This window comes from Paralichthys olivaceus, chromosome 16, assembly GCF_024713975.1.
Source record: "Paralichthys olivaceus isolate ysfri-2021 chromosome 16, ASM2471397v2, whole genome shotgun sequence".
NCBI lineage: Eukaryota > Metazoa > Chordata > Actinopteri > Pleuronectiformes > Paralichthyidae > Paralichthys > Paralichthys olivaceus.
This window is the reverse complement of record NC_091108.1, coordinates 8,635,288-8,662,454: the sequence shown is the minus strand read 5'-3', so window position 1 is coordinate 8,662,454 and position 27,167 is coordinate 8,635,288. Positions and strand designations below refer to the sequence as shown.

At 41.1% G+C, this 27,167-nt stretch overlaps 4 protein-coding genes across 5 annotated transcripts; 2 read left to right on the top strand and 2 right to left on the bottom strand.

Annotated features, from left to right (window-relative positions):
- Positions 1–18: 18 nt before the first annotated feature.
- znf830 (zinc finger protein 830) lies at positions 19–1,143 on the bottom strand. Its single transcript, XM_020108038.2, has one exon. The coding sequence runs from the start codon at positions 1,141–1,143 to the stop codon at positions 103–105; it is 1,041 nt and encodes a 346-aa protein (XP_019963597.2). The 3' UTR covers positions 19–102.
- A 129-nt stretch (positions 1,144–1,272) lies between these two features.
- On the top strand, positions 1,273–12,640 carry LOC109643021 (ankyrin repeat domain-containing protein 13C-like). Its single transcript, XM_020108016.2, has 13 exons — positions 1,273–2,109; positions 2,248–2,289; positions 3,707–3,811; positions 6,435–6,520; positions 6,733–6,778; positions 6,930–6,996; positions 7,188–7,332; positions 7,433–7,564; positions 8,326–8,487; positions 8,595–8,674; positions 8,824–8,922; positions 11,063–11,163; positions 11,266–12,640. Exons 1-13 carry the CDS (start codon positions 1,731–1,733, stop codon positions 11,394–11,396), a joined length of 1,575 nt encoding a protein of 524 aa, XP_019963575.2. The 5' UTR covers positions 1,273–1,730; the 3' UTR covers positions 11,397–12,640.
- Positions 12,641–13,351: 711 nt separating this feature from the next.
- On the bottom strand, positions 13,352–20,343 carry LOC109646687 (serine/arginine-rich splicing factor 11-like). 2 transcript variants are annotated; one of them, XM_020112453.2, is made up of 12 exons: positions 19,996–20,343; positions 18,938–19,071; positions 16,427–16,542; positions 15,722–15,799; positions 15,585–15,622; positions 15,369–15,502; positions 15,130–15,208; positions 14,926–15,039; positions 14,747–14,836; positions 14,552–14,635; positions 14,050–14,215; positions 13,352–13,949 (listed from the first exon to the last, which is right to left on the bottom strand). In XM_020112453.2, the coding sequence occupies exons 1-12, from the start codon at positions 20,115–20,117 to the stop codon at positions 13,758–13,760; spliced, it is 1,347 nt and encodes a 448-aa protein (XP_019968012.1). In that variant the 5' UTR covers positions 20,118–20,343; the 3' UTR covers positions 13,352–13,757. The 2 variants fall into 2 exon arrangements, with proteins under 2 accessions (XP_019968012.1, XP_069366821.1); XM_069510720.1 differs by lacking the exons at positions 18,938–19,071; positions 19,996–20,343 and adding an exon at positions 16,772–18,469.
- A 2,353-nt stretch (positions 20,344–22,696) lies between these two features.
- Positions 22,697–26,746, top strand: rpe65a (retinoid isomerohydrolase RPE65 a). Its single transcript, XM_020105850.2, has 14 exons — positions 22,697–22,850; positions 23,197–23,279; positions 23,429–23,579; positions 23,819–23,926; positions 24,092–24,233; positions 24,345–24,492; positions 24,849–24,930; positions 25,016–25,148; positions 25,245–25,384; positions 25,455–25,584; positions 25,669–25,783; positions 25,896–25,990; positions 26,073–26,184; positions 26,274–26,746. The coding sequence occupies exons 1-14, from the start codon at positions 22,840–22,842 to the stop codon at positions 26,417–26,419; spliced, it is 1,596 nt and encodes a 531-aa protein (XP_019961409.1). The 5' UTR covers positions 22,697–22,839; the 3' UTR covers positions 26,420–26,746.
- Positions 26,747–27,167: the final 421 nt, after the last annotated feature.

The following is a 27,167-nucleotide window of genomic DNA, read 5'->3' as shown; positions in this document are numbered from 1 at the left end:
AAAAAGACGACACGGGTATCCATTAACAAACATATTTACAGATTTATAACTTTTACAAGAAAATACCTTTCAAATACTTTGAAAATATTGTTTCACAGAACTTTATGCCAGTGCCCCCTTAGCCCTCCAGTCACGGGACAGTAGCCCCAGCAGCTCCTCTTCATCCTCCTCTTCCTCTACAGTCATGTCATCAGTCTCCATTTGTTCCTCCCTCCTTGACAGAGGTTGGTTTTTCACTACATCTCGCTTGTCCCTCAGCAGCTCAACCCTCTTGTAACACTCAATTTGTTCATCGATTTCGTCGATCTGACGCTCAAGGCGTCCCTCCTCGTCATCCTCAGCTACAATGGCGTCTGATTTAGTGTTCACCTGTCTAATCTCCTTCTGAAACTCTTCCCACTCCTTGTCCATCTGATCTTGGGGCGCCTCCACTTTGCGCACTTTGGCATCTCTCACCGGGTCGTCGAAGAAGCCCTCCGGCAGCGCCTCGGCTGTGTTGTCCTTCTTGTCTGCGCTCTTCTCCGTCACTTCTGGTTTGAGGATGGACCCAGAGTGGGAGATGGTGGGTGTGGATGGGATGGAGCTGTCAAAGAAGTCCGCTGGCAGCCCTGCAGCTTCCGCCTTTGGAGGAGGAGGGTTTGAGGTCCCTGCTTGAGCTGCCTCTCCAGCATCCGTTTCATCATCATCATCATCATCATAGACTCCAGCCAAGAGACTCAAACCTGCAGACTTGTGAGCAGAACCAGCTGCCTTCTCTCCGGGTCGCTCAAAGAAATCCCCGGGCAGCCCTGACGCAGACTGCCCCGCGACCGCCGCTGGTTTCGCTTTCTTCCCGTTGACGTCCTCGCTGTCCGGCGCTTTCCTCTTCACCGGCTGGTTCTGTGGAGCCGCTGGTTGACTCTTCGCCCCCTTCAGCTCAGCTACCTTCTCTTTATGCTGTTTCCCGAGAACATGAGCCGGCCACAGCAGCTCGGACTTCACCTGCACCCCGCACAGCACGCAGCTGAGGTGGCCCAGACTGTTGTACTTAGCGAACGGAGACTCGACGCGCTTCTTATCCGTCGTCTGCCTCTGTTTTTCTCGCATCAAGCGCCGCAGCTCCTCTTGATTCACCACTTTCTTCCCCTTCTTGGGCGGTGCCATTATCAGCACAGGTAGCGCACGGTGGAGCTAGCTGGCTGCTAGCTGCTCGTTGACGGTGAAACAAAAAAAAACCGCGTCGCGTAAAGATGACGCCACCAGATTGCGACTGCGCCAACTCGCGTCGGTTCGGTCTCGGGACAATCTCGCGATATCAGCCAGCTAGCGGGGTCGTTAGCTCCGCAGGTTCATCGGAGCGTCTGAATTTGTCCACAAAGCAAATTGAATCGATGCTATTTGAAAAACCGATGACGGAGATGACGATGTAGTCGTTCGCTGGTTGTTCTCATTTATAACCGCGTTTTCATTCAGTGCGTGTCTTTTGTTTTGTTTAGCATTATCCTCTGTTTTCATCGCCGCACCCATCGTATTCATTTTTCATTGTGGGCTTGCTAGCTTGAGAACTGCTGGCGGCTAACGCTGGCTGTGGGAGCCGGGCAGCAGGTGTAACGGCATTCAACGCGCTTCACTCAACGCTGGATTTAACTCACATTGGCTTCTATTGCTGATGCAGACTAGCTCTCGTTGTATTTACCCAGCAGCCGTGTAGCTCAGTGATTAGTGAACCGGGTAGCGCGCGTCCAGTGATCATGACAGGTGAGAAGATACGCGCCCTGCGGAAGGACCACAACAACAAACCCAACAAAAACGACGAGAGGAGGGACGCGCACGACGAGACCTCCAACGAGACCATCCCCAACGGCACCAGCAACCTGTTCAAGTCCAACAGGGCTTTCCAGAAGTCCGTCAAATCCTCCGCGCTGCAGCAGCAGCAGCAGCTCAATGCGAACAACATCAACGGCAACGCGTCGCCCATCGGCACCGTGGTCAATGACAACAACAAGAACCCCATCATCCTCACGAAAGAGGAGCTGGAGTTCCCCGTGCACGAGTGCGTGTTCAAGGCAGACGTGCGCCGACTCTCCTCTCTCATCAGGACCAACAGCATCTCTCAGAAGGATGTGCACGGTGAGAGTTGTGCCCTCGCTGCTTTTCTGAGTAAATTGTTGGAAAGCACAACATAACATCTTTACCTGTGTGTGTGTGTGTGTGTGTGGGATTAGGTGTTTGTATGGATGTGTACTCATTGTCTTTCTCCTCTCTTAGGGAACACGCCTCTCCACCTGGCTCTGATGCTGGGCCACAAAGGTAAATCTGAACATTAGTGTGATCAAATGTATTGAACTTAGTGGGCAATAAAACCATGTCAAAAATGATTGCAATATCATTTTAATCAATAGCAATATAGCAAAAGTGCTATATATAGATTGATTTAATGCTTTTTGTACTGTGCAAGCAGATTGATGAGATATGACACATGATTGATCTACATCTGCTTCGTAAAAGTGTAATAAAATAAGGAATAACCACAATCTTCACTCAGGAGCACAAATCAGTCTTTAAACTTAAAAAAGTATATGAACGTGACATTTATTGTGATAATTATCAATACTGACTGATGATTTTTGCTCATGTCGAACCCTCCCTAGACCTTGTCCTTTTTCATACAACCAAAAAGAACCAGGCACTTCTCAGGTGACAAACTACCAGCCTCAATTTGAGCCCAGAAAAATGCTCTGAGCCGCTGTGTTCCAGGGCCTTGTGTCTGTGTGGCATAACAGTTTTAGACACCCTCATTAAAAGGCCATTTTTAAGCACAGTCAGTTCTGCTATTCTTGAAATAGCATCCACACCCCTGCAGCACTCAGCGTGTCTTTTCTGACCTCTGCAGAGGAATAACATAGAATTGGTTTAATGGTGGTTAGAGAAACTTGTATATATTGCAGATTACATGCAGTGCAGTCAGAAGATTTACCTTTTTCTTAATCAGATAGAGGTTCAGTGCTCATGCAGTAAGACATGGTTCAGTGCTGTGGTGTCCTGCCGTTATTTTGATTAGATTAGCTACTTTACTCCTCAGCTGATTTATTCGGCAAATTTATCCTTTATTGATTAGATCAGAAAGAAAAGTTGGCTGCAACTAAGTAGTGGATGCTTATACTGATTTATCAGCCCCTTGGTAGTGTGGCTTAATTTGTTAGGACTAACTTCAAACTACTACCTTCATATGTTCATCCATTTGTAGCCTGTATAGTCATTTCCATCTTGACTATGCACAGTGGACATACAGCATATCTAGACTGGCATTCATAAACAATTACTTACTCTTTGTTTGTTATTATTATTTTATTTGTATTATACACACACTCTAAAAGCTGAAAATAAATAAATGCACAAAGAACTCACACGGGCAAATAGGAAAAGCATCAACGCCTGGATCCGTCTTCCAGAAAGAAGTCATAGCTGCCAGTAGCTGATGCTGACTGTAATGAATCATCTAAGTGAACAGGAGTTCTAGGTTTATTATCACTTAAAGTTTATTCATCTGTTAAATCGAGCACATCTTTTATCCAGACTGTGTTACAAAGTTAAATATTAAAAGCTCGACATTTACTCCTTGTTGTGTTCTTTTTTAAAATAAAGGTTGTTTGCTCAAAATAAGAAAAATTAAAAAATGGTGAGTGTGCACAGAATATCAGTGATCATTTTCAAATCTTTCTTTCAGAATGTGCCCTCCTCCTGCTGGCCCACAATGCACCTGTAAAGATAAAGAACGCACAGGGATGGAGTCCTCTGGCAGAAGCCATCAGCTATGGTGACAGGCAAATGAGTAAGTGATGTCAACAGTGCTCCTGCGGTTTTCATACTGCGACATGTTTCTACTATCTCAGTGGGAAACCTGCAGTGATGTATCCTCATTGTTCGGACAGTTAGCCGATGGAGTTTCTGCTGTGATACAGAGACAGATTCGGTTGAACTGGTCATAACTGAACCAGTGAAGTAGCAGAGAACATCTTTCGATGGCCTGATAAAGAGTTAGAATATTTTATTGTATTGGCTTCATACAATTCTGCAACAGGGCGGAATACTGTTGGAGGTCACAGTATGTGTGTGAATGTCTGAAGGACCCTTCATGAGCCATTTAATGAAGTATGTATATACAAAGATGCAGCTGCTATCTGATCAGTGCAGCTAAAAAGCCAAAGGCGGTATTTTCTCTGAGCAGTCATCATCCAGATGGTTGGAACGTAGCCTGAATAATGGCTTAGTGTTAGGAAGCCCTGAGCTTACAGCCTGATCACCAAACAGCTTTTAAATCTGACATCCAGTGAAAACAGTCAAATGACATGTGAAAGGCACCAGCTAATACCTTTGAGATGAATTCACTTTTCTGACCCTTTTCAGGCTTTAAAAATGTTTTTTTAAATTTACTAACAATAGATAAAGACCAGCTAAGTGTCCAATAAATCATATATCAGTTTTTGTGACTAAGCTGAGATCACTAGTTTGAGTGGTTTGGCTGTATAGATAACGAAGCTGTGAACTATCAGCATCTTCTTATGTTTCCTCTGATGGAAGCTGTGAGGCCCAGCAGTTTGAGAAATGACCCCCAGCCTTGTTAGTATGCGTCTCGGCTCTCCGCGCCTGCTGTGGTAGGCTGGCTTGGGACAGAGACCAGGAGTTTTGCTTTGAGAAGGTCACATCACTCACATGGGTGAAGGGGAACCAGTGAAGCAGAGAGGGGGAGGGGGTGCTGGCTGCATCCACACCATCCGCAAGGACATGCAAAGAAAGTCAAACCCGAGCGACAGTGGGGTTTAGGTCTTTGGTCAAATAAAATGCAGCACACAGCTGGTTATCACCTTGTGAGAGGGGACACATATAGAATGATGTGTCTCAATATGTCAGTTGCGTGCGTAACAGCTGTTCATGAAACACTGCAGTCTCGTCAGCAGTCATCACCTTTCGCTCTTACACATGTGCACAATGCGTCAGCAGCTCGCTCACTGTGTGTGTGTGCGCGTGCAATGACGAACTCCCTCGCACAGCGAGTGTCTTGTCAGCACTTCTTTCTCCTCAGTCACGTCCAGTATTTCCACCCTGGTCATAACGATCAGGATTCATCCTCAGTACGCTGATTTATTGTGGCTTTCAGTTCATATCGTTTAGTGGTCGCCAGTCATTTTATGAGAAGTAGCTGCTCTTGAAGAGAGCTGATCCAATCACTGCCACTGAAGCATTACAAACATACAGAAATGAGATGAAGCGGAGTAGTGATGCTCCCTCACATATTAAACCGTAAATCTCCATAACCATCACTGCGCCTGTTTTAACTGGGGACTAGTTAAATTCCCATTGACCGGTTGTGAACTGAATAAATAAAACTCAAATCTCTCTCTCTCTTTCTCTTCCTCTCTCAACAAGTTGTCTTCCAAAAAACATGGAAATCGAATGTAACCTATTCAGAATTTGATATTTTAGAGATTCAAAGATATGAACATGATTTTAACCTTTGTTTCTACTTTTGAAATACTCTTGTGCCAAGTTTTAATTAATGTGTTTATTTATGATATATTGGGTGTCCTTGAGTGTCAAGAAAGGCACAGTAATTCAAAATTATTTATATGCATTATTATATTCTTACTCCCAGTTGCCAGTTTATTAAGTACACTTATACAAGCTGATTCAATCCAATGCTACTGCTTCTTCTATGTATCTACATTTAGAATGTCTGTAAAGTTCAGGTTTTGTTGACACTGTCATATAGATGTTGCTTAGATTATATGTTTTAGCCTTGACTGCATATTCAAGAATATATATGCGTTTTCTTCCCAACGATTTAAAAAAAAATATATTCTGTCTTGGTATTTCTTATTATATTTATATTATAATATTTAATAGGAGCAATTTATGAGTGCTATAATGAAAAACTTTCCTTAATTTTGTGTAATTTGTGTAACAAAACAAGAAAAAAGTGATAGAAAAAAAACAACTACCAATACATCTACAAAAGAAAACTGCTCTAGGGCTTAAACATAAGTCAACCAAACAGAACTTAACGTATTGACTGCTCCTCTGACCAAGAGACACCATTTTAGCACCTAACTGCAGGTTTATGGCAACCAGTCCATAGATTATTGTAGGGGACAAAACACAGTGTACAGCAGAATGGTGCAATCCAAACATCCAGACTCCTCCACTTAAGCTGTTGTGATGCAGCAGCTCAGTCTCTGCCAGGTTACTGGGAGGGTGGTGGTAATTTAACAAAGCAGTTTTAACCTTAATGAATTTAACCAATTTAACACAACTCAATTTAGAAAAATAAAGTTGGGCTGAGGCAAAGTGACTGTCTTGTGTTTTAATGGTAAACAAACTCAGAGCATCACCTTTAATGTGCAGCATCATATTGGTTTGAGCGTAACTGACTGTTTCGTTCTCCCCTCTTTCTTTAGTCACTGCAATACTGCGGAAGTTAAAACAGCAATCCAGGGAGAGTGTGGAGGATAAGAGGCCGAAATTACTGAAAGCTCTGAGGGAGGTGAGGATCACAGCTGACGTTGCATTCACAGAATAAAGACACATCTGCAAATGACATCATTCTGCATCAGTTAACTTTTACACGCAAAGTTAGTTTGAAAGTGTCTGCAGACTTTGATTTGCACTCTCCTTAGCAGACATATTGATCACTGAAATCCTCAGCAGTTTGTCAGTTTAGTCTGTTAATTTGAAACGTGTGTCTGTTTTCTGTAGCTTGGAGACTTTTATCTGGAGCTGCACTGGGATTTTCAGAGCTGGGGTGAGCTTTTATATTTCACACAAACAAAATTACCACCAACTTTAATTTGATATCACTTTGCTGACACGTTGTCAAGTCTTTTTTCAATGGAAAAAAACGTGTAATGTCAGCCACACTACAATTTATTCTCACTCATTCATCTATATTGCAGTGCCTCTGTTGTCCCGGATGCTGCCATCTGATGCTTGTAAAATCTACAAGCAGGGCATCAACATAAGGTAAGACATCAAATACTTCAGTATATTAAGTTCGTTGATGTGACTAATGATGGAATCTCGATTCACTGAGTCTTTGAGGCAGCAAATGTTCGATATCCAGGTCGAGGACTTGTTTTAGATCTAAAAAGTAGGACATAACAATCTTCACAGCTCTCATCGCCCTCTCATCTCCCCTCTCTCTTTTAATTTAGACTCGACACCACTCTCATCGACTTCACTGATATGAAATGTCAGCGTGGAGATCTTAGTTTCATCTTCAACGGCGATGCGGCACCCTCCCAGTCCTTTGTTGTTCTGGACAACGAAGCGAAAGTGTACCAAAGAATACACCACGAGGTGAGTGAGTGGTGTCGCTACACTTCTGTTTCACAGTGTGTCATCAGGTGTTTAATATGAACAGAGAGACCTGACTCTCCTTTGTTTTATTCTCTCCAAGGAGTCAGAGATGGAGACTGAAGAAGAGGTGGATATTCTGATGAGCAGCGATGTCTACTCTGCAACTCTTTCAACAAAGTCTATCACTTTCTCCCGCAGTCAGATCGGCTGGCTCTTCAGAGAGGATAAAACGGTAAGGCTTATGACATTATTATGCTGGACACAGAATGTAAACACAAACTACATGATGAAAAAACGGTTATATAAAGTTAAACATTTTCTGCATGTGACAATGACGTATGAGAAGAGTCACAGTAAATTGTAATCCAGAGTTTTTTTCTTTCCCGTCTCAGACTGTTTCATTAAATCCTATTTAGAGCCCTGGAGTGATAATCTATATTCAGTTTTCACAACAATCAATCAATCATTAAAGAATAATGGAAATATAAGTGTCTAGTCTTTTTCTCCTCTTTAAATAATCCTACAGATCCAGGCTTTTTCCATGACCCTTGGAGGAATCCGCACATTCAGAGTTCCCCAAAGAAAACAAAGTGTCAATGATTATTTCACTATATGGCTTTTGTAGCACTTACTGTAGTCAACTTATTTTGACATTTGAAATGTTTTGGGACATCGGATCCGGACAGTTTCCAGACTTTGTCTTTCACATATGAGGAACGCAGCAGGAAATTGGTCAGATTCACGTCAGACGTGTTCACAACAAGAAAATGTCCTCCACATCGTTTAACTGCCATATTCTCACATGGGCTCACTTGGACATTCTCCAGACATCTTACAAGGGGGCTGGCAGGAAAAAGTTTCACAAAATGTCCAGCCAACTGGCTCGCACGTTTGCATTCTTACTCACAGCCCCTCTGATGATTCTGATAGGGATGGAAGAAGGATGGAGAAAATGAAACACTAAATACTGAAATGTCCTTCTTTTCTGTGCAGGAGAGAGTTGGAAACTTCGTAGCTGACTTTTATGCCGTAAACGGTCTCGTGCTGGAGTCAAGAAAACGGCGGGAGCACCTCAGTGAGGAAGACATCCTGAGGAACAAAGCCATCATGGAGAGCTTAAGTAAAGGTGGCAGCATCAGTGAACAGAACTTTGAGGTGAGATGAAAGAAAGCCCACGTCCCACCGTGATTCACTAATGATAAATGATGAAGGCGGAAGGATGATTGTGATTATGCCAGTGACTGATGATTTCTTGTCCCCAGCCTGTGAGGAGGCAGTCGCTCACAGCTCCAGCCCCAAACACAATTTCTTGGGAAGAGTACATCACAGCAGAGCACGGAAAGTAAGCATCTGGTGTTTTCTATGATTTAATTAGACCTTACCGTGATTAGGAATTTATTCAGGGCAGCTACAAGAAAAATTGTATTAACTCTGAATTTGAAATTCAAAAGCAATGTCTTTGTGTTTGTCTGCGTTTCTTCCCACCTCCAGGCCACCTCATCTTGGTAGAGAGCTTATGTGCAAGGAAAGCAAGAAGAACTTCAAAGCTACTGTAGCCATGAGCCAGGAATTCCCTCTAGGCATCGAGTCGTAAGTACATCCCTACCTCCTCAGATCTATTTACAAAGCTTTCTGCACGCATTGATCCTGGGTGAATACACTTGCATACACTGGGGAGTTTAGAAAAAGGCTAGTGTGGAGATGAAATAATTCAGATCATATAATTGGGCCAGGTACACATGAGGACTTTACTTGAGTGAGTCCCCAATGAGAACCCCTGCAAAATCAACTGCTCCACCATGCGATGACAACATGTCTGTGTTTTTAAATGAATATTCAACCCAACAAAGCCATGATGTTTGCTGTGCTCAGGCTGTTGCGTCCCCTGGGTGGAACGAGGAGTAAAGGACAGTATCGCACAACAACCAATAAATTGATGGTGTCAGAGCAGATGTGACAAATAAGTCAGAATCACAGAATGTGGGGGAAGAAGGAACAAAGGAAGTTGCCAAAGAAATCAAATAAATACAACAAAACTAGGCCTGACTGTTTACTACCTCTTAAACAAAACCACAAACAAAAGGCTGAAGCTGATTATCTCACTTCAGTGAAATCAATACAAAGGTGGCAACAAAGTGACGAGTGTTTCTTAACAAAAAAGAGTCGCTACATGAGTGAGTGTATAGGAAACTACAACATCTATCATTGTACTTTAACAAGTTTGCTCTAATAACAACACAACAAATGCTCAGAGTGCTGCACACAGACTGAGGTCACAGAGAACAAAGAGAACAAGACTCAGGTGTGCTCTTTTGTAGACCCCCCCCCCTCACTGCTGGTTGGACAATCTCTGATTAGAAGAGGAAGTAACCTCTCCCACCTCACCTGTAGAGAAAACAGGGAGAGGAGCAGAGACACACACACACACACTATGCCTACTTCCTGGCACGTAAAAGAGGAAAGAAATAAAACATATATTATTATTTCTCTTCCCTATTCACTGTGTCATGTACTTTGTTCAATTAGTTCTAGGGGATTTCATGTTCCCAAGAATTAGTGCAGTGGCACTCATTCTTAATGGCATTTCCTTGATCTACTGTGGTTCAGATTGTGCATCAGTGCTTTTGGCCAAATTCATAAATTTAAATGTCAACACCTGACATATACAGGATTGTCAATGCTGACATCAACAGATCCAGTTTCCCTGAAGGACGGAGCATTCACATGAGAGAAAGCACAAACTACCAAATCCAGAAACAGCTACAAAAACATATCCAACAAGAGTTTGTGCACTGGACCACATCTTGTCTGTTGTGCCTCGGGAGAGTAATGGGCACAATTTGAATAAACAATCAGACTTTATGTAACCTAATGTAATTCAACATGTATTAGATGTTAGGGTCTAGCAGGGGGCCTGGACCACTGCAGTAAAAACTCATCCTGAAAATATTTATGCACTTAAATTTTACATTTCTTTCATTAACACCCTTTTTCTTAAGCTACTTGCAAATCATTTGTGTATTGATTTTATGCAGCCAGAATGGTCTCCTGAATGTCAATAAGTGTTCATGTGAGAGACGAACAAGAGCTGAGAAAAAAGGCATGGTTTGCTGAGTAGATGAGCTCAGCTTCAAGCAGGATGTGGTTTACAGTATAATGGGTTACAGGCAGTGCTGTAAAACGTTATCAGGACATAATGTAGTAAATTGCTTTATCTCCTCTACTGAATGAACCTTTATAAAACTTCATCCTTTAAAGTCGCTAATGGTTTTTTAATATGATTTGTTTCCCCTTTGTATCCTGAGCTTTTAGAAATGTTGTTACCAAAAAGAGACCAATGCAGCCATTGTACGAATGTTGTTTTCTTTAGAATCAGATCCTCAAGTCTGAAAAACGTGTTAATGTGCAGACTCTTTTCCAGCTGCTCTGGGTTATAGAGTTTTAGTGTGAGATTGCTGACTTAACTAAAAACTTCAGCATTAATTATGAAGCTATAAATATTCAGTACCCTTATTAAAGCTCATTTTAAACTGTAGCAATTATTCAGTTAATGAATTAACCCATGAATCAACTATTTTGATCAATTAATCATTTACGTTATTAAATGTATGAATGTTTTTTAAACAGTATTTTTTCTTTACTCAAGATCTCCTAGATAATCTCCTTTGTGTTGTCTGAGCTTTTATGGCTAAAATGAACTGCTGACTCACTGGCTCTCCGCTGCCTCCAGGTTATTAAACGTGTTGGAGGTCATCGCCCCGTTCAAGCACTTCAACAAACTCCGAGAGTTTGTTCAGATGAAACTTCCGCCTGGGTTTCCAGTCAAACTTGGTGAGTATGAACTGATCCACTACTGTGTTCGGTGTGTTTGTGAGCTTCAAGAGAACCATCAAAATCTAATTTGTCTTCTTCTCTGCTTCCTTTTTCTCACAGACATCCCTGTCTTCCCCACGATCACAGCCACCGTTACCTTTCAGGAATTTCGCTACGACGAATTCGAAGAGTCAATCTTCTCCATCCCTGCTCAATACAAAGAGGATCCCAGTCGCTTCCCAGACCTCTGACCAGTACAGCACCCCTGACACGAACAGGAAGTGACCAGCGAGTAAATATGTTTTGGGGAGGTGGGAAACACAAAAAAAGGAATCCCGTATTGTTGAGCTGGTCTTATTAATCAGTTACTGTCATCAGCTACTTATTCATTTCTGTCGATGGATCCAAAGCAAACCGATGCAAGCAGATGTTACAGAGCGCCATCTCACGTGTGTTTAAAAATGCGTAACAGCAGTCGTTTTAGCTTTCATTGTACTCGCTGTTACATCTGCTGCTCAGCGCTGCTGCTGTCTCCTGTGAACATCGTCAGAGAACCGGACTCCTCATCGTCATTATTTCAATATCTGCTCATGTTTCATATCCATGGACTTGACGGACTCAATTCTGATTTATGACACTGCACTGACACTGTCAACTGTAAATAGTACACGCCTCATCTGAGAGAATCAAAAATATAGCTATAACCTCAAACTGAGCTTAATATTGATTTACGTAATATGAATTATACATATGAATATATATAAAATGATATAGATAGAAACTCAAAGGAGTAACACTGTGTAGCAATACGTTTCCAGTACATACGAATGTTTTTAACCAGCTGGGACAAAGTTTAGCATAAAAAAACCCACATTCTTTACAGTCCAGTATCCAAGCCTTTTCCCTGCGCAGGACGCAACCTCCTGTGTTTTCAGGTTAGCTCATATTACCTCTCGGCTGTCTCCATGTCCGTCATGTTCGTATGACTTCTGTGCTCAAGTGTGAATGGATTATTGTAACGTATCGAAGGTTCTTGTGTGTGTGTTCGTGTGCGGGAGAGAACCCAGATGGGATATCAGGTAAAACTGTTCTTTGTTTAATACAGCACTGATATTAAGTATATTTAAGGCATGCTAATGGCTGTGTCGGCCGACTGGATCACATGCATCTTTAAGATATATTCTCTGAACGTTTCTTATATTACCTGCAGACTTCTTGGTATTTAGATAAAGGAAAAATTGTAACACTAACACTCTGAAAAACCTTTTAGTGCTTATAAAATCTCTCCTTAAAGGTCGTCTATAATTTCTTTTTTTGTTTTACATCCAAGGAGAGTAAACTAAGCTGTGAAGTTGATATTGCTGGATATCCCAAAAATGCCCAGATGGGAAATAATCTGATCCACTGAGTTGTCTCTGGCTTCAGCTAATATGTACTGCAACCATACCTACTTCACATCCCTTTAAATAAAGCACCAGCATCATGTTTCAACTGACTTTGTGCAAGTATGATGAAAAGACACTTAATGAAGCTTCATTGTAAAGACAAGTAATTTTGTTAGCTTCACCAACTTTCACACTTGGATATCTGTCCCCTAAATATGCCAGATTTTTTTCATCAAGATCCATGAATTGCTCTGTGGAAAATCATTAAATTTCATAAAATGCTCAAGACTGATGCATTTAATACGACAGACCTGCATTAAACCCGACCTTCACGAGAATGTTTTTGGAGGTGTTGATTTAACTTTATAATAGTAGTTCTCTGGTGAACTGTGTTACAGTATTTACAGGTGTTTCCTCTGGGTTTTTCAAAGATAACCATCTGTACTAACAGGAAAATCAAATGTTAATACATGACAAGTACAAACTAGATCATGGTTTTTAAAAACACTGGTATTTTTTTTTTTCTAAGAAAATGTACTTTTATCATTTAATATTTTGATAATGTGACAGGGGTTAGGACAAACCCAGACCCGCTTTAGATGTCAGGTATTTATATAACTGAGTCGTCCACTAATCAAAAGATCATTGGTTCGATTCCCTGGCTTCTCCAGTCTGGGTGGGCGAAACACTGAACCCCTGAATTTCCCTCCACGTCTAAGCCTAAAAAGGCACAATTAACACTATATAAAACAGTATACAGACGATACTGCCCATATGACGCACCCCAGATTGTGGTTAAAGTGGTGAAATCAAAGTCTCTGTTCTCCAAATAGGCTTTATTATAAAAACAAATCCCTGATAAAACATCAACACTTTCAAATGACAATAAGCAAATGTTTCCAAACATATGGGGGAACAAGGCCTGAGCGTCACAGCACGTCACTGAACAAAACAAGTCAAGATACAACATATGAAGAAGAGTCTCAACACAAGCTCAAGAAAGCAAAGCAAGCCTACTTCCAGTTTAACTAACTGCATCCGTCGAGGCCAAACACCCGCGGGTACTTAAAAGCAACGTGACAACGCAGGAGAAAGACCGACAGTCCGTCAGTGAATATTTCAAACAAACTTCATGTTTTAGATAAACGCCAGTGAGGAGATAACAAGTAGCACGTTCACAGCCAAAACAGAGGGATTATGTGGGGGGAAAAAAGCAGGACGGACTGATCAGTCACTGACATCCATGTCTTCTTCACGATGGTCGTCAGCACCGTTAACTTTGGCCCGTTTGACGGACCTCGCTGTGCCGTTACCTTCCACTGACCGAGGAGACAGAGCGGAGTCGTCTGAATCCTTCCTGTCCTCCCTTTCCTTCTCGCTGTCATAGCCTTGCTCTTCTTCGTCGTAATCCCTGGTGATCTGTGACAGGAAACCCATGGAAGTATTAACATCTCCACAGTGGTTTACTTCCAACCAGCAAAAATCACGGTGCATTAGAATCAAAGATCCTATAACCAACCTTAACATCTCCTTTGTCACCATCTGATTTCCTCTCCCACTCTCTTTCTTTGTCTTTACTTCTCTTTTTCTTGCTGGAGGAGTGATCGTGCTCCTCACGACTACGATCTTTATCACTTTTGCGATCTCTGTCCTTTTCCTTGTCCCTTTTCTTCTCCTTTTTGTGTCTGTAGAAGGAGGAGAGGAAAAGCTTAACTCTAGTTCAGTTAATTTGTTGTGGAACAAAGATACACACGAATGCCTAAACCAGACCCATCAGTCTGCATGACTTCATCTTTATTCCTCTTGGTTTATTTGTATAATCTCAGTGTGAACATAAACTGGGTCATGGCTAAAACATTTGCAAATATTTTCTCCTTGGTCAAGATCGAATGAACAGAACTACAGATGTAAAACCAAACCAAACAATCACACACTTTGTTTTAACTGAAAAAGACCAGCGTTAAATTAGCATTTACTTTCAAATAAACCTAATGGAAAGAAAATCCACATCGCACACTGACCTCCGAGGAGATGGAGACCTGGAGCTCTTCCGCTTAGGAGACTTTTTTAGAGTTCGACTGTTGCTGCGACTTCTCCTGTGTCTCCTGAGTAGCACAAGAAATGAACAGAGGTCAACACTGTATTCCAACTTGGAAGCAGAGGAGCTGTTTCACTAAATTGGGCTGGAGGACATGAAGAACCAGGTCTGCTCTCACCGGCTCGCACTGCGTGACCTCCTGGCTGTACTGTAGCTTTTTGGTGGTGTTTTGTTACTTCTTCGCCCAGTGTCATCTTTCTTTCTATCTCTGAAAATAAATGAATGTTTACATTTTTCTGACAGGGGGTTAATCTTGAAAACAGAGCTCAAGTTCAGCCTTTTACACAGTTTATCCACCTGGATTTGCTTTGTGATCGCCTGCTTCTGTCTCTGGAGCGGGTGCGTCTCCTGTGTGGGCTCTTGGAGCGCCTCCTGCTTCTGGAGTTTGATCTGCGCTTTGATCTGCTTCGCCTGCAAACAGACATTGAAACCATTTAACATTCTCGCATGCTTGAAAAGTTTCCCCTTTCAACTGTTTACATCATTAATAAAAGATTTCACCTGTGCCTTGAACGGGATCTGGACCACCTCCTCCTGGACCTCGACCGGGACCGAGAGTGCTTCTTCTTGCTCTCCTTATCTGCAGGACAAAGAACATTGTTTTCAAAGATTTTCAAGGAGAAAAAAAACCAGTAACCTTAATCGTGACTGCAAAAATCCAGTGTAGTCAAAACAGACACATTCAGAATGCTAAGCCGACACCCCAGCAAGAGAGTCATCCCAACTTTATTTCCACTCACTTCCAGGTTCAATAGCAGCAGAAATAAGTGACTGAGCTTCTCTCACTCTCTTCATAGCCTCTTCGATTTCTTTATTAGATGTATCAGCCTTCAGGCCTGAATTCAGGTTTAAGCCTGCAGCCAGAGGGTTGAGTCTAAACACAGGAATATTCATTACTGCAAACATCAATGTTTACTTCAGCATTTCAACAAGGAAGATTCTTTATACAAACGTACTTTGGATCTGTCATGAACCTTATCAGCTGATCAGCCGCCTGTGAAGAGACAGGGCCAACATGAGGGGGTGTATTATCCAATGTACTGCGTATTAATGTATGCAGATCTTTAGGAAAAAATACTGATCACTGTCTCACCTGAGGATTCATATTAGATCCTGCGAAGCCAAATGCAGCCATTGCGTCCATGGTCGGACCAAAAGGGTTCCCTCCCATCTGGAGGAAAAATGAAAGACGTTTTTGGAGGTGATTTTGTTTTGTAAGCTTCTTTTTCAGATGTTGAAATCTCACAAGTGTTCTTGTCACACTGGTATAAATAATGATACTGACAGATGTGGTCATGGTTCACTGTTTCTGTACCAAACCATCATCACACAAAAGATTTATATTCTGCACAAATAACAAGTGACAGTAAAAACTGAGCTCTCCCTTTTTTTGTATTGACCTTCATTTTTCATTAACCTGTTGAAATGCTCATGTCTCTCTGTTTGTTTTCTCAACTGTTGTCATTTGAATATATTTTTAGGCTTGGACAGGTAAAACTATCCCAAAGTTGGGGTTAATTTTTATATTTCAAAGAACAGTTTTTCTTTCTTAATCATTCTATCATGAGACATCTCACAAACCCCTTCTGTGACAAATAGGAAGGGTCCAGAGTCCCAGGTTGGGATTCACAAAGACAAGCAGTAAATCAGGAATTACAGAGGATGGCTCTTTTTTTTTTAACTACCCAAATTGCTGATTTATTATTTATCTGTTGCTCAACTAAAAGATTATCGAATCATCTGTACATTTGATTTTCCAATGGTCACAGAAGTATTAAGTAAGAGTATAAAGTCTTACAGGTTGATTGGCCATGGGGTTGGGCGTTGGAAGAAGTCCTCCTCCTGGCAGAATTCCTGCGATGGCATTTGCTGGCGCCAACAGCGACAAAGCTTTAGCCTCATCTGGAATAGATCCTAACAGGAAAATAAAATCAGGCATTAGGGGAGAACACATTAAACCGCAGAGACACAATTTGAAGACAAAGAAAAACAAGTCTTGGCACTGCATTTCTTCAAATTAGGATCAACATGGTTACCTTACAGATCAGAGAAGAGTTCCCTAATTCAACAAAATCATTGCAGTGACAAATTATTGCTGGAATAAATCACACTAGTCCAATGAACACTGCCAAGAATATATCACCTGAACGTGTTTTTTAAGTCATGAACCAAACGTTAGCAAGCACTGCTGCTTCTCCAGTTGGGTGTGCCCTCAATTTTCATTTAGACGTTTACTGAAACAAGCGACTCACGCTGGCGGCTTCGCTACTAAAAGCACAGAGAAAAATCGAGATACACACAACAAAGAGAAATTTAGGGATTTGGGGGGAAAAAACACTATACAAGCTATCAGTGTCTACTTACCAAAACACATTTCAGAGGATAAAGTGTGTGATTCACTAAATGGCAAACAGAATTAAGGGTAAGTAGTGTCCCCTTTTACATCATCCTTACCTGCTGTCACTGCATCAATTAACCAAACATGGACCGAGGATGACTGGTTTGATTAATCTGCTCTAACAGTTCAAGATTTTTTTTTAATTTGTAATATGCTTCTGATGTTATTTCAAAATGACCCAAAATTAACAAATAAAAACACCACACAATCATCTCATAGCAGAAATTGCTCATTCACATAGATACAGACACAATAATGACAACATATAAACAAAGAGGCACACTGGAGAGAGAAATAGCTGCAGGAGACAAAACTGTTGGATGGTATTTTCAGCGGGGCCTGGTATACAGGACTGGCTGAGCCAGGAAAAAGAACTGTAAAACACAACAACAAAAGAAGAAGACCACTGTTAAAGAGAAAATGGTACCAACATTGTGTCATGTCGGGTGGGTGGGTATCTTGAACAACTTATGACGAGATGGGTTTAAACCGTTACATTACTGTTTCCCTTTTTAAATCCCTACCTTCACTCGTGGCGCTGACTTGTGTTTTTTACACAACTGATTATAAACACAGTCTTTTTTTGCCTTTTGCAACCAGACCCATATAAGTGATTGTTCTTCTGTTTTTATTTCAGAAGTAAATTCAAACATTTAAAAAAAAAAATAAGGATGGGTGTATCGTCTTTTTAAGTTACTGCAGATTAAAATACTTGCAAACACCCAAACTGTCCTAAATAATCAGTCTGTGGATATCTTGTCGGTGGCTTGAAGCCAATTCAATGCCAGCAAATATATAGTTTCATTTTTTATTTTTTAAAAAAGATCAGTTATTTCTGAAAAATATAAAAGCTGTAGTATTTTTTTGCAAGTGATACTGCATGTATAACAGAAGGTGATAGGGGACTATTTTCAGTGGCAGATTAATACAAATTTGGTGCACAAGCACCAATATTTACAGCAGCTGGATAGTGCCTGTGGCTTAAACCCAAAATAAACTGTAGTGCCAGCATTTATCATCACCCAGTGTGGTTCACCGACATGAGTTTTAGGACAATTGTGTTTTTGTCTTTTCATAGAATTTGATGACATTAAAGCGTGAAGAATATTTCTAGCCTCATCTGTTCAGGAACAAAGCTTCAGCCATAAATTTAATTCATGGCTCAGCAACATTCAGAAGTGTTGTATAGTAGTGCAGAATAAGCACAGTTCCAGGCTAAGTCTTTGACCTTTATACTCAAACTAAACCACCTAGAAAAGATAAATTATAGAGAAGAAGAGACAAAAGAGAGGGAAAAGAAAGAATAGAGGACACAGAAGGAGAGGGTGGGGCTTGAATGCTCGTTGGCCTTTGCAAATGTCTACAATCCCCTGTTGGCGGGCAGAGGACCACTTTCATCAGGGGGCTGCTTTTGCCTTCTTCACTACAAAAATCACTCACACACACACATACATACATACATACACACACACAAATAACAGAGAGAAGTTTAACAGGATAGTCCAATATGGGGGGGATAAAATACATGTGGTTAAAAATGTAAATAACTTTACTTCTGAACTTTGAGGTGTCCGCAGCGCCCACAGTTTGAGAATTCTCAACTGCTAGTCTATAAAGAAAACTTTGGTATTCTGTTTTCTATGTGCAAAACAAACCATTGTTTTACAGCATGTGCCACCGCAGGATACCAAAAATCTGCAAATGTCTGCTTGTAACACCCCCAAACAACGGGAGGGAGGAGCATTACCAGTATTATTCACATTATCTCAAATATAAGAGTCAAGTTGACTTGTACACTTCAAAAATGGCGCAGATGAGATTGTTTTTACTTTTCTACATTTTCACAAGTCAGGAGTCATGCCATTCAATCAACAAGGACCACTCGTACGTGAGAGTTATTACAAGACAAACCTTCAGCGAACGGGACCACAATCAACGCTCTGTCCACAAACACGGTGTTGGTCAGATGTTGAGAAACCCCGACAGACTCCGGCTCCTGGAACTTGACAAAGCACACCCGTGACGTCACCGGCATCTGAGAATCACTGTTGAGGAAGTCAAAAGTGTTAAATGAAATAGGTAAACGCTGCAAACAAGGCACTTTAACAACACAATGTTGTCCAATCACATCCATGTGGTTTGTGTGTGAGAAGTGAAAATGCATTGTGTGTCCTTAATATGATGATATCCACACCCAGTACAGACATATAGATGTGGTTATTCTAACCAGAAGAAAGGCAACGATAAAAAACCTTCACTCATATTCAAAAAGACAACTAGCTGTGTGACCTATGAGCTTCGCATATCATGAACACAGGGAGCACGATTCATTGCTGCACTGTATCTTCCCTGGAGCATTGCAAATTCAATTCACCATGGCATCATGCTATGGCCACTCGTTATTTCATTTATTGGTTTGTGATTAATGTCCATGTAAATAAAAGGGTCAGAATATTTTGGGATGACTTTTCACTTGAGATTTCTAACAGCTGTTTATTGGTGATGTCAAAATAAAGTGTGTATCTGGAGAAATTAGATCCAGATTGGTAAATGATTGTGTTACAGCAGCAGGTCAATAAAACAGATAATTACAAGAACTCAAAATTGAATGTAATAAACATACAATGCCCTAAAGACTGAACATACGTCCTGAGTAATCGAAACACAATAAAGTACTGGAATACACAGCAAAATACTAAATATACAGTAACATACTAAATATAATAGAACAACGGATAAGCCTGTAAACAAGAGACTAAATACTGGAGGTGTGTGCACGTGTGTAAATAACGATCAAGTGAGAGTATCATGGATTTCAACGTAGCTAACGTCGGTGCTGTTACTGTTAGCATCTGGTTAGCATGGGCCCGAGTCCCGCTTCAAATGTTGAGCTAGCCACCAAGCTAACGTGTGAGCTAATCTAACCTCTCACATCAGTGGACGAACAAACCAGCACGAGGTCAACTCACTCTGGAGGAAACAGCTTGAGCTCCTCGATGGTCCCCAGGAAACCGAACAGCGTCCTCATCTGCTCCGATGTTGTGCTCGGCGACACGTTCGTCACCTGCACAACCTTCGTGGTGTAACTCATCTTAAACACTGAACCGCTAAAAAAAAAAAAAAAAACAAGTAAACAACGACACCGGCGTCAACGAGTCGACTTTAAACGAAGCGACGAGAGTCCCGCGCCGGTCGAATCTACGTGTTTGTGGGCAGTTAGCTCGCTAGATGCTAAACCTCAACTGCTACAACCGACTGTTGCTCTTCGCCGCCATATTGAGTTCGTCCCGAGCAGAGTGCGCATGCGCGGTGGAGATGCGCTCCTGTAAACAGTGAAGTCCAAAAACTGAATTAAAACTTTGTCAGTTCTGTTGATTAAGAAACAACTCCAGACAGATTTCTTTTAATACATTCATGAAATCATTTTAAAAAATGTCTTTATTTTGTCTTATTTTTAAACCTTTTACTCGTTTAATGTTTCTTTGTTTTATTGCTAACGAGTCCTTAATGATCTGTCTTATTTCACGTCTTTGATTTTATTGTAAAGCACTTTGAGCTGCATTTTATGAATGAGAGGTTCTGTGTTAATACAATAAAATATTAAATTATTATCATGTTAATGAACAACCAACAGAGGTCGCCCTTCCTTCTTCCACTCATAAACAAAGAGGCCAGACTGCTGAACTAAACTAAGCATGTGATAGTAAAACCCCAAAACAGTGAACTCATCTTTATAGTATTCATTCAATATGGAAAAATTATGCTGTTGCCATTAGTTCTATTATATAGTATGAACATAATATTAATAAATTGTTATCTCAGTTTTAAGAGAGTACTTTAGGTAGGTAAGTTTGAGGTATTTCTACTTTACTTCTGCTTCTTCTATTTACTTATATTCCTCTATGTTTCTGAGGGAAATGTTGCACGTTTAACTCCACCACTCGAATAACAGCTGTGGGAAATTAAGATTTTGCTAACAAACCATATGAAGTAATCAACAGTTGAAACAATAAGTTTTGAAAGATATTTGGTGAATATATTGTGATAATTATCCTGTTACTGTAAAAAGGCCAAATATTTAATAACCCCAGGCTCATAAATGTTTGCTGCTTTAAAAAAAACTTTCTTTATTTGTTTTTAATATTTTTTGGGTTTGAGCATTTGTTGTTTAACAAACCAAACAATGAATCATACAATTGGAAAAAAGAAAAGAAATCAGCAGATGAATCCAGATTTGCCGAGGCGGACGTTGGAGACAAAATGCACTTTGTGTTTTATTGTCTATTACATCACAGTTTTATTGGCTTTTTCATAAAATATCTGCCAAATTCCCTGATTTGTTGCTATTGCCTGTTTTAAATTCCCTGTGGAAGCAAAGATAACTCGACTGATATTTTCTCAGCCTCACTCTGCACCACTGATCCTTCAGTTTAATTTAAGAGAAGAGAGAAAAAGCTTTAAGCTGCATGTTGCTGTTTAAAGTCAGTCTACATGTGTTAGCTGGGGGGGAGCCACACCACAACCCTGCCACTGACGAAACTCTCTCTGCTAATGGTGTTCTTTCCCAGGAGGAACAATGCAGCGTTTGTCTCCAGGCGACGTGGAACATAATCCCTACACCTGGATTAGGCCTGTAGCTGCACCGAGACAAGCAAGTTAAGGCATTTTGTGTTCTAACCAAAGAATTGGTCACATTTCATGCAGTGTAACAGTCATTTCACAACAACATATAATTATAGCAGCAAAGGCTCACTGCCTTTACTGTTTCACAATATCTTTTCAGACTATGACTCAGAAAATACTTATTTAATCTAAAACGAGGAGGTATTTTTGTCCTGAAAAAGAGAGTGTGGTTTTTTTTAACAATGTGCTTTTATAATTTTATATTTTTATTTATTTTCATTCAATTTTTTCTACATATGTGTACTTATGCAACTGCAATAAGGAAATGTCCCCTCTGTGGGATGAATAAAAAGTCTGAATCTGAAATCTGAATTAATCCCAGTGGATCTGTTGTTAAATTCATAACTTTAAAAATCTAAATATGAGCAAATGAACACACATGCAGCCTGTGTCCTGTTAAATATAACTTTAATTCTAACATATGCATACTGAACATTAATTCTCATCCAGTTCTGTAGTTTTTAGTATTTGCTTCATGCTGATTTGTTGCCCTACATAAACATTCTGATAAATTCTGCACTTAGCATGACTCAGCATAACTATAACTTAAAGCACCAATTCTGAACAATTGTCACAATTTAAAAGAAAAACACACATGCAGTCTGTATCCTGTTAAAAATAACTTCTAACATATACATACTGAACGTTAATTCATGTCCAATTCTGTAGTTTTAGGATTTGCTCCATGCTGATTTATTGCCCTACACATACATCAACATTCCGATATACTGTATACTGCACATCTACTTAGTATGACTCAGCATAAGTATAACTTAAAGCACAACTTCTGAACAAGTGTCTCAATTTAAAAGAAAAATATCACATGCACCATTGCAACACCTTCTCTCAACCATGGTTCGCTGTGATAAATGTTCTCGCTATAAATCCGGTTTCAGGGGCCATTGAGTCATCCAGCAAAGGATATTGGCACAATGGGATTCTTGTTCACGGTGCAACATGATTGGCCGGGAGTTAAGTTTTACGTCGCAGATTGCAGCGACTGTGAGGGGGACCAGACAAATAAATACCCACAATCCACGGGAGGGGGATCAGAGACTTTCCAGTTCAGAAGTGAGCAGAGGTTTTTCTCAAGAGCTTTGCTTTGTGTGCTGTCACAGCCGGAGGGAAACATGGTCAGCCGGTGAGTTTCTCATTGATTACCTTCATTTTAGTGTCATTTTTTAAAAGTTTCATATTGATCATCAAAAGATAAGAACTTGGCTCAACACATTTCAAAACTGCGAAAATTCTAATTTAGCAAAGAACTATGATAGTTTGTTGAGAAATTTCTGCGACTTGACCCTGTGACCCTGAGGGGTTCTGATGAAGCTCATGGAGGATTTGAAAGTTCACACTGAACTCTGCGACCGCGAACTGATCCAGATTATAATGCTTTGAATCAACAGACTCGTAGCTTGCTGGTATTTTCTTCAAGTTTAACTCACTTGGCTGCGTTGTTTGTTGACGTCTTTACTTTCTGACGACAGATTCGAGCACCCAGCTGGTGGATACAAGAAGATTTTTGAGACGTGTGAGGAGCTGGCTGAGCCTCTTCCAGCAACTGTCACAGGTTTGTTTGCTTCTTTTAGACAGAAAATACAAATATTTGACATTTGCATAAAAATTGCACTGTTCAGGGAATGGATTTTTGTAGTATGAGTTTTTCTGTTATATCCAAAAATAATCTCTCATTCCTGTTTATACTGTTTTTGTTTACAGGCAGGATTCCTTCATATCTGAAGGGAAGTCTTCTCCGTTTGGGACCTGGACTCTTCGAGGTTGGAGATGAACCGTTCTATCACCTCTTTGATGGCCAGGCCCTCATGCACAAATTCGACTTCAAGAACGGACAAGTGACCTACTTCCGAAAGTAAGACTTAAAGGACAATAGCTCTGCACTGTCAAGATTTACCAGTTTAGCTCATTAGTATTTTGGAGATATTTTGCGTTCTAAAGCAACTGTTGGTTTCAGTGCTGCATCAAAATCAATCTGCGGAGACTTGACTTTTGATGAAAGCATCTGCCATTTGAGTAAATGTAAATCTAAAGTCATATATGTTGTGCTTTTGGAGTGAAAATATAAAATTTTCAGTCTCTCCTCTGTGTCAGGTTTGTCAGAACAGATGCGTACGTGCGAGCCATCACAGAGAAGCGTGTGGTGATCACTGAGTTTGGTACATTTGCGTATCCCGATCCCTGCAAGAACATTTTCTCCAGGTGGGTCAATGCAGAACTCATGTATTTCCCTCTGGGTTCTTTTCTCCTTTGCACTATTGACAACCATGTGTCTGCTTCTAAAATATCCAGACTTTTTTCCAGACCATGTGTCAGCTTTCATTAAACTCTTGACCCTTTCTGTGAAATGTAAATTTCCTTTTTCAGGTTTTTCTCTTACTTCAAGGGTGTTGAGGTCACAGACAACTGCCTGGTGAACGTCTACCCTGTTGGTGAGGACTTTTATGCTGTGACTGAAACCAACTACATCACTAAAGTAAACACGGACACCTTGCAGACGCTGAAGAAGGTACATCAATACAAAAATATCACTGAATTCTTGTAAAAAAGGATCTGATGGGCATTTATCAATATTATCCATATTAAAGCACTGTAAAAATGTTGCTATTTTTCTGTGCAGGTTGATATGTGCAACTATGTCAACATTAATGGAGTGACGGCCCACCCTCACATTGAGAAAGATGGCACGGTGTACAACATTGGAAACTGCATGGGGAAAGGAGCAACACTGGCCTACAACATCGTCAAGACCCCACCAACACAGAAAGGTCGGCATGGGTGTCACAGGGATGCAAAGAATTAAAAAGAGATTCAAATACGTTGTTGAATCCAGAATACTAACCACCTTCTTTTCGTAATTGAATTCTTCAGACAGTATTGGAATATACCAACTGTTCTATTAGTATTAATGTCAAATACAGATTAATGTAAATTAAGCTTAAAACTAGAACGATCGATAGAACACATTCCTTCACCAACAGTCTCCTGATTGAACCACATGTAATTTGACTAAAACCAGATTTTTGTTTGCGCATTAAATTGCACACACTCTGAATATCAGTCACTTCATAAAGATCCATGGAGAAATGTAAAACAAAAAGTAAGTCTCTGCTTTCTTTCTCAGATAAGTCTGATCCCATCGAGAAGTCCAAGGTGGTGGTGCAGTTCCCCAGTGCCGAGAGGTTCAAGCCCTCCTACGTGCACAGGTGTGTGGTTTTGTCAGTAAATCCGTTTGACGTGTCGTCGATGTTGCCATCGAAACTTTTAATGTTGTCTCCTCGTCAATTTCAGCTTCGGCATGTCAGAAAACTACTTTGTCTTTGTGGAGACGCCGGTGAAGATCAACCTGCTGAAGTTCCTGAGCGCCTGGAGCATCCGAGGCTCCAACTACATGGACTGCTTCGAGTCCAATGAGAGCCAAGGAGTAAGAACGAGGAGTCGATCAACGTCTTTAATGGTTTGACCATTTATTTTATTGTCAGCCCACCTCCTAAAACTATTTATGATGTACTCTTTGTAGACCTTGTTCCACATTGCCAGGAAAAACCCGGGCGAGTACATCGACCACAAGTTCAAAGGGGCGGCCATCGGCATGTTTCATCACATCAACACCTACGAGGACCAAGGATTCATAGTTTTTGACCTGTGTGCTTGGAAAGGGTGAGTGACTCACTTCTCATGAATCAAATTTATTGCACTTTTCTTACTCACCATCAATTCTCTCTTGCAGATTTGAGTTTGTTTACAACTACCTGTGGCTGGCCAACCTGAGAGCCAACTGGGAGGAGGTGAAGAAGGCGGCCATGATGGCGCCCCAGCCAGAAGTCCGCAGATATGTTATTCCCCTCGATGTCCACAAGGTGAGTCATGTGCATCACTCATCCCAAATTGCTTCTCAGAGAGGTGGAGTCTTTTCTTCTTATGTTTTCATGGTGTTGATGTAGGAGGAGCAAGGTAAGAACCTGGTCAGTCTGCCGTACACCACAGCCACAGCCACGATGCACGCTGACGGGACCATCTGGCTGGAGCCTGAGGTGCTGTTCTCCGGGCCTCGCCAAGGTGCAGACACAACCATCGCACTTTATTTACTGAATCACTGTGGACACATACATTTTTAATTGATGCAGCAAAATATCTTCATCATTTAACCATTTAAAAATATTTTTTATAGCGTTTGAGTTCCCTCAGATCAATTACGGCAAAAATGGAGGGAAGAACTACACGTTCGCTTATGGCTTGGGTCTCAACCATTTCATACCAGACAGGGTATGTTCACAAAAGGCCTTCAGTTGTAAAGAGTGTGTCAATCAAACTGCTCCAGTGACTGATTCATTTTCCGCGTGTGCAGATCTGCAAGTTGAACGTGAAGTCCAGGGAGACCTGGGTTTGGCAGGAGCCAGACTCCTACCCCTCAGAGCCCCTGTTCGTCCAGACTCCTGATGGGGTGGATGAGGATGATGGTAGCACAAGCAGCATAAACACAGTATCTTTATTTCCACAAGACTGCGACAAAACACATCTAATGATAATCTCCGTGCTGTGTCGACAGGCGTGCTGTTGACCATCGTGGCGGCTCCCGGCTCCCAGAGACCGGCGTATCTCCTCATCCTCAACGCCAAGGATATGTCTGAGGTCGCCAGGGCAGAGGTGGAGTGTGACATCCCCGTCACCTTTCATGGGATGTACAAACCCTAATGTGCCGCAACACTCAGGACGTCCTCAGAGTCGAGATGATGATGTCCCAGCTTGAACAGCGCCCAATAGCTCAGCTGGTTGGGAGGGCATGTACGGAGGCATGTGTCCTCAGCGGCTGCAGGTTCGATGCCGACCTGGCCCTTTGCTGTGTCTCACCCCCGCTCTTTCAAACTTAATTCTGTCATATTGAATAAAGGCAAGAAGTCCTGTCCTTCAAATGTCAATATTGTTTTAATAAAATAAATGGATCTGTTCTCATGTTGTGTCACTAACATTTAATGTTTGAGAAATAAAATAATCAATATTAATAAACTTCACTGTTCTGTATTGATCTGTCATATGGAGTCTTTATTAGCTACTTAAAGTAGCAGTGGTGCTGTTCATCTCAGGTCTGGCCCTGTGAAAGTGAATAATTACAGGATATCAAGTTCCAAGTTCCTGATCTAAATTCTTTATACAGTATAACAAGCAAACCTTTCTTCAGATGCTCCAACAGACACTTCAGCAAATGCAAGCGGTGCCGTAAATCCTTCAGCCTAAATTCTTCAGATGTTTGCAGAGATTTAATATGTCGCCACACGAAATCTCATTACGGACACATTTGAACATGCAGCCTTTCCATGCCTGTCCTCATTGTGTTGCTCAAAGTCTGTGTTGAATCTAATCTAAAAAAAGTAAGAGCATGCAGATCTCGCTGTGCCGCAAAGCTGATTAACGGTGAGAGAGAAAGAAAATGTTGCAAACTATT